This window comes from Phalaenopsis equestris, unplaced genomic scaffold (genome assembly GCF_001263595.1).
Source record: "Phalaenopsis equestris unplaced genomic scaffold, ASM126359v1 Scaffold001316, whole genome shotgun sequence".
Lineage (NCBI taxonomy): Eukaryota > Viridiplantae > Streptophyta > Magnoliopsida > Asparagales > Orchidaceae > Phalaenopsis > Phalaenopsis equestris.
In genome coordinates, this window is record NW_018165755.1 from 172,562 (window position 1) to 178,422 (window position 5,861).

The 5,861-nt window shown below is 31.6% G+C and overlaps 1 protein-coding gene across 4 annotated transcripts in view; it reads left to right on the top strand.

Annotated features, from left to right (window-relative positions):
• Nucleotides 1-842, top strand: part of LOC110033993 (54S ribosomal protein L51, mitochondrial) — a 17,543-nt gene extending 16,701 nt beyond the window's left edge. For all 4 annotated transcript variants that reach the window (XM_020738200.1, XM_020738201.1, XM_020738202.1 and 1 more), the window contains exon 4: nucleotides 508-842. In XM_020738200.1, coding sequence (XP_020593859.1) covers nucleotides 508-680 — 173 coding nt within the window. In that variant the 3' untranslated portion in view covers nucleotides 681-842. The remainder of the gene's footprint in view (nucleotides 1-507) is intronic.
• The last annotated feature ends 5,019 nt before the right edge of the window (nucleotides 843-5,861 follow it).

Here is a 5,861-nt window from a genome sequence, read left to right on the forward strand (position 1 = left end):
TCCCCACACCCGCCGTCGCCTCTCCTTGCTGCAGGACCCACTGTACAACCCTCCTTGCTATCCTCCTGCTCCTACCACCTCTCCAGTCAGTCACCTTTCTGATGCTCCTGCTGTCCTTGCTAGTCAGCGCTTCCCGTCCAGCTGAACCCAAGTCTTCCTCCTGCAGTCCTGCCACCCGATCGCAGCCCCATCTTTCCACCTATAAACCTTCACCACCTCACATCTTCCCATGCTGCTCACCACCAACCTCCCATACATCTTGCATAAACAGCCAGCCGCGCGTCCAGTTGAGTATTATATCCGGTATTGTTATTTTCCTTTCTGTGTTGGTTATAGCTGTCAATTTTTATTTTCAGTAATAATATTTGTTTTTTATTATTGTTTGGGTTAATACGAGTATCACTCTCTACTTCAACGCCTTCCTCCATGATAGACGTTTTCTTTGTAGAAAGTGTAGAAGCCACCGAATCTTTTCTTTTCTAATACAGTGTTTCTGTTGAGCTTCAGAGAACCATAATCAGCGTGTGATTTGTGTGAAGAACCTATCACCCGAAGAAATACTGTTACACGCAACCAGACTAAGGAATGCTCTTGGCAGAAAGGTCATTAAGCTGCGAACAAGGCATGTGACCAAGCATCCTAGCGTTCAGGGAACGTGGAATACACAGCTGAAGTTTTGATTGTCGGTATGCTTCAAAATTTCTATGAGAAGGTGCAAATTGCATCTTTGATGTTCATCTTTGAATTCTTACCAGGAAGTAATGAGATCAGGGAATATGCTTTAAACTTATGGCACGAGAAATTTTAATGTCGTTTTTCAATTTCCTGCTTTTTATTTTTCACTTGGTATTCTTCTTAGCTTTTAGAATTGAGCTTTTCTTGGGTGATGGATTCATGTTTAGATCTTTTTGTTATATAGGGGCATTTTCATACATACCACCCAATTCTTATGGATTTACATATCTAACACCTAAACTTCAATAAGTTTTTAAAGATTGCACCATCAATTTTGTAGATCTAGATAATATAGTATTTAATTTAAGCATCCGGTTGCAGATAAGATTAGAGAGAGTCGTCTTAGATGGTTTGTTCACATTAAATGTCGACCATCTGATGATCCAGTTAGGAGAGTTACATCTGATGATCCAGTTAGGAGAGTAGATGTTTTAGATTCAACTTATGTCAGGAAAGACAGAGGTAGACCTAAAAAGACTTTGAGTATATTATATAAAAAAATGATCTAATCTATTAGAATTAAGTGAAAATATAATTAAATGAAAATATGACACTCAATAGGACACAATGGAGAAAAATGATTCATGTCGTCGATCCCACTTAGTGGGATAAAGTGCTTGTTGTTGTTTGTCATTTGTATCCTGGGAATATGTGTAGGATCAATGATCTCAAGGAGTTCTGCGTGGAGATATGGGGGTAGTTTTTCCTTTTTTTATCTTTATAATAACTGTCGTTAATCTAGACAACATTCTTCTTGATGCTAAAGAGTATATGAGAGGAATGCTTGATGAAGGGGACAGGAATTTTGTCAGATAAATCATGATGGTTTGGATTATATTTGATCTCTAGTACATAGCATGATGAACGACCACAGGCAAGATTGAGATGACGCTTGACATCACTGACCATTCTTATTATATGCATGTCTCAATTTATTTGTTCTAAATTGATGATCAGGATGATGATATGTCGGTGCCTTACTGCCTTTTGCTTGACGCGATCACAAATCATTTTCAATATGAGAAAGTTTTATAGAGAATTGAATGAAGAAGCAAGATATAAGTCATATGTGGCATATTGAACTATGAATAATTGTATTGTATGATATGCATCATACAATATGATTTTTAAATTTTATTATTCACCCAAATGACCTAAAATATATAATTTGACTAAAGATCAACTGTGTAATACGATGTGAATTGTACAATATGATTGACTTTGTCACCACATCTTATTTAATGTGGGCTAGTAATTGCTAAATTTGACTAATTATATAATACGAAAGTCTCATATAGTATAATTTGGATCACACAGTATGATTAATATGTATTATTTTATTGATTTGGTTTGGATTTTATGGTTATCCAGATTTCACGAAGTTATCCCAACCATCCTAAAGGAATTCCTCAGATAATGTGAATAACAAAGCCATGAAGTTTAAAATACATACCAAATGTAACAAATCACATAAATGTAATACACGAATAAAACACTAGAAAGTAAGCACGCTTTTAAAAACATAAACTCATGATATAAAATGTTAAGGTGCCTAACTAAAGGTTTCTTAATTTTGTGCTTAGAGGATTGTGACTATCATTACTCGTTGATTTTGTAAATTACTTACCAATTGATTTTCAATGTTAATTATTGAATAATCCTGTCACTTTTAGATGCATTATTTTTGATATATTGACAAATATTAATGTGTTTAGTTATAGGATGCTATGCATGACTTTTGTAATATACAGTAGTGTTATCCCATATGATAGGTATTATATCAACTGACAGTTCAAGGTCAAGAAGCTATTGCTTAAGCCATTGACTCGAGCAATGATGCTCATTGTCGCTATATATTCTATTTTAATAATGGATAGAGAATTAAATTTTATTTTCTATTAGATCATAAGCTTAGAGAATTTCTTATGAATTGATAAATTTCTGATGCATTCTTTCTATCAACCATATGACCTGCAAAGTTAGAATCAAAATATCATATAACCTTATATTAGGGGCATTTACATACATACCGCTTGATTCTTATGTATTTACAAATCTAATACTTAAACTTTGTCTTTTATATTTATACCACCCAATTCTTTTAAATCAAAAAAAAAAAAAAAAAACCACTATTTTATGCATAGGTAAGTTGACACATGTAAAAATTAAAGTTGAAGTGTTAAATATGTAAATGGATAAGAATTGAGTGGTATGTATATGAATTTTCTTTTTAATTAAAGTAAACATATGTAAGTAAATTATTAAAAAAGTTTCAAGTAAAAAAGAATACTTTAAGCATATTAAATAAAATTTTAAAAATGTAAGAATGTTATTTTTAATTAATATGGCTAAACATTAACATTGCATTTGTCGGGTCGTAAGTGCCAGATGTGAAAAGTGAAGAGTTGCGTATTGTAGTCGACAACCAGCGTAAATTTTTTCGAGAAAATCATGACATGAATCATTTAGATCCTTGTGCAAATGCTAGAGCATCCTTTGGAAGTGACGCGCCGTATGACCTGAATACAACGAAAAATGTGTAAGGGTCACTACACTGACACGTGGGTGTAGTGTCAAATAAGCAAGGGCTCATACATTATGGATGAATGATGGTAAAAAAGTTAGTCCATGAAACTAATATTAGGATATGATTTTGAAATATTGGTACTGTCATAGATAAATTAATGAAATTAGTTGATATTATGGTTCATAAGTATTTTATGTATTCAAGAAACTAAATGAGTTGTACAAATGACCAAGGAGATTGATAGTTTAAGTTTTAAACTTTGGTATTTAGGTATGAGTCACACTAGCAATGATGTAGGTGTAATTATAGATAAGAGTATGAAAGATAATGTTGTAAAAATTAATACAATTGAAGATAAAATTATATTTTTTAAGATTGTTGTTGATACTAGGATATTTAATGCTGTAAGTGCTTATGCTCCTCAAGTAGGATTAGATATACGTTCTAAAAAAAAATTCTGGAATGATCTAGAAGAATTAATAAAAATGATACCACTTAAAAAAATGTTTTTATTGGAGGAGATTTAAATGGACATGTTGGTAAAGTGGTAAAAGATTTTAGATATATTCAAAGTGGCTACGATTTTGGAGTGATTAATAAAGAAGGTTGAGCCATATTAGATTTTACTTTAGCGAATGATTTTGTTATTGCTAATATTTTATTTAAGAAAGAAATGAACATGTTATTACTTATAAGAATGGATATAATAAAACACAAATTGATTATTTTCTTATAAGAAGAGATCGTCAGGAATGTAAAGATTGTAAGGTCATTCAAGTAAGAATTTAAGTATTCAATATTGATTATTAGTTTTGGATTTTAAGATGAATATCTGTAAAATAAATAATACTAGAAATCATTGCTATAGGATTAAATGAGGGCACCTAAAAGATACAAATAAAATTATTATTGAGTGAACTTCAAGATTTGGGATGTTAATAAAGAAGCAAATTCTATGTGGGATAAAATAAAAAATATTATTAAACAAGTGGTAAAAGATGTACTTGGAGAATCAAAAGAAAAACTATTTACAAATAAAAATCTATAAATAAAACTAGTTGATGACAGAATAATAACGTGCAAGAAAAGATAAAATATAAGAAGTGTTATTAAATTTGGCTTAAATGTAAAGCTTAGAGAAGTGAGAAAAATATAATGTGACCCGTAAGGAGTCTAAAAGAATAATTTATGATGTTAAAAATTATGCTATCAGTGATCTTTATAATGGATTAGATACTAATGAGGGTGAAAAATATTTGTATAAACTAGCTAAACAAAGTGAAGAGAAAAGTAAATATTTAATTCACGTAAAGTATATTAAAGATGAAAATCAAAAAGTGTTTTTCTTAGAAGTTATTTAACATAGGTGGGTCAACTATTTTTAATGAAGTTTCTGAAAATACGATTGACTTTAATGATCTTAATATTGTTAATAATAATAAATAATTTTCTTTTTACCGTCGCATTCGTAAAATATAAGTGGAGGATGCTTTCAAGAAAACTAAGGGTGGAAAATCAGTAGGACCTGATGATATCCCAATTGAAGTGTGGAAATTTTTAGAAGATTTGGGAGTTTCTTGGCTTACTAAACTATTTAATATTATTTTAAAAACTAAAAAAATGCCTGAGGAGTGAAGGAATAATATTTCGGTCTCCATTTTTAAGAAGGGGATGCACAAGAGTGTGCAAATTATAGAGGTATTAAGTTCATGGGTCATACTTTAAAATTATTGGAAGGATAACAGAAAATAGGTTAAGACATATTTCAAAGATTTCTCATAATCAATTTGGATTTATGCTGGATATGTCTACTATAAACTTATTGATGGAGAAGTAATTAGAGAGTAAGGAGAATCTACATATGATTTTATTGCTTTAGAAAAAGCTTACGATGAGGTTCCAAGAGAAGTCCTTTGGAGTGTTTTAGAGAAGAAATGTGTTAATATGACTTATATTCAAGTCATAGCTGTTACTTGTGTTCGAACATGAGGATTGACCAAGTATTTTCCTATTTCAGTTGGATTACATCAGTGATCGACTTTAAGCCCATATCTTTCTACTTTAGTTATGGATGCTCTTAGTGGCTCTTAGTGGACATTTACAGAGTGGACATTTACAGGAGGATGTACCTTGGTGTATGCTTTTCGCTGATAATATTCTTCTTATAAATAGAACTAGAGAAAGAGTTCAGGAACAACTTGAATTATTGAGGTTTACAATGGAGTCTAAAGGCCTTCGTTTGAGTAGATATAAAACTGAATACATGGAATGTAATAGTAGTAGGTGCTCTAGTGGCAGAATTGTAACTTTGGGTGATCAAATCACAGGTGTGAACGCTTTAGATATCTCAGGTCTATTGTTCAAAGTGATGGTGATATAGATGGAGACGTTATTATTAAAATTTAAGTTGGTTGGTTGAAGTGGAGGAATGCATTGAGCTTATTGTGCGATAGAAAAGTACGGCTTAGACTAAAAGGAAAATTTTTTAAGATGGTGGTGAGACCTGCGATGCTCTATGACGTAGGATGTCGGCCTTTAAAAGAGAAACATAAAACAAAGTTACGTGTTGCTGAGATTAGAATGCTTAGATGGATGAGTG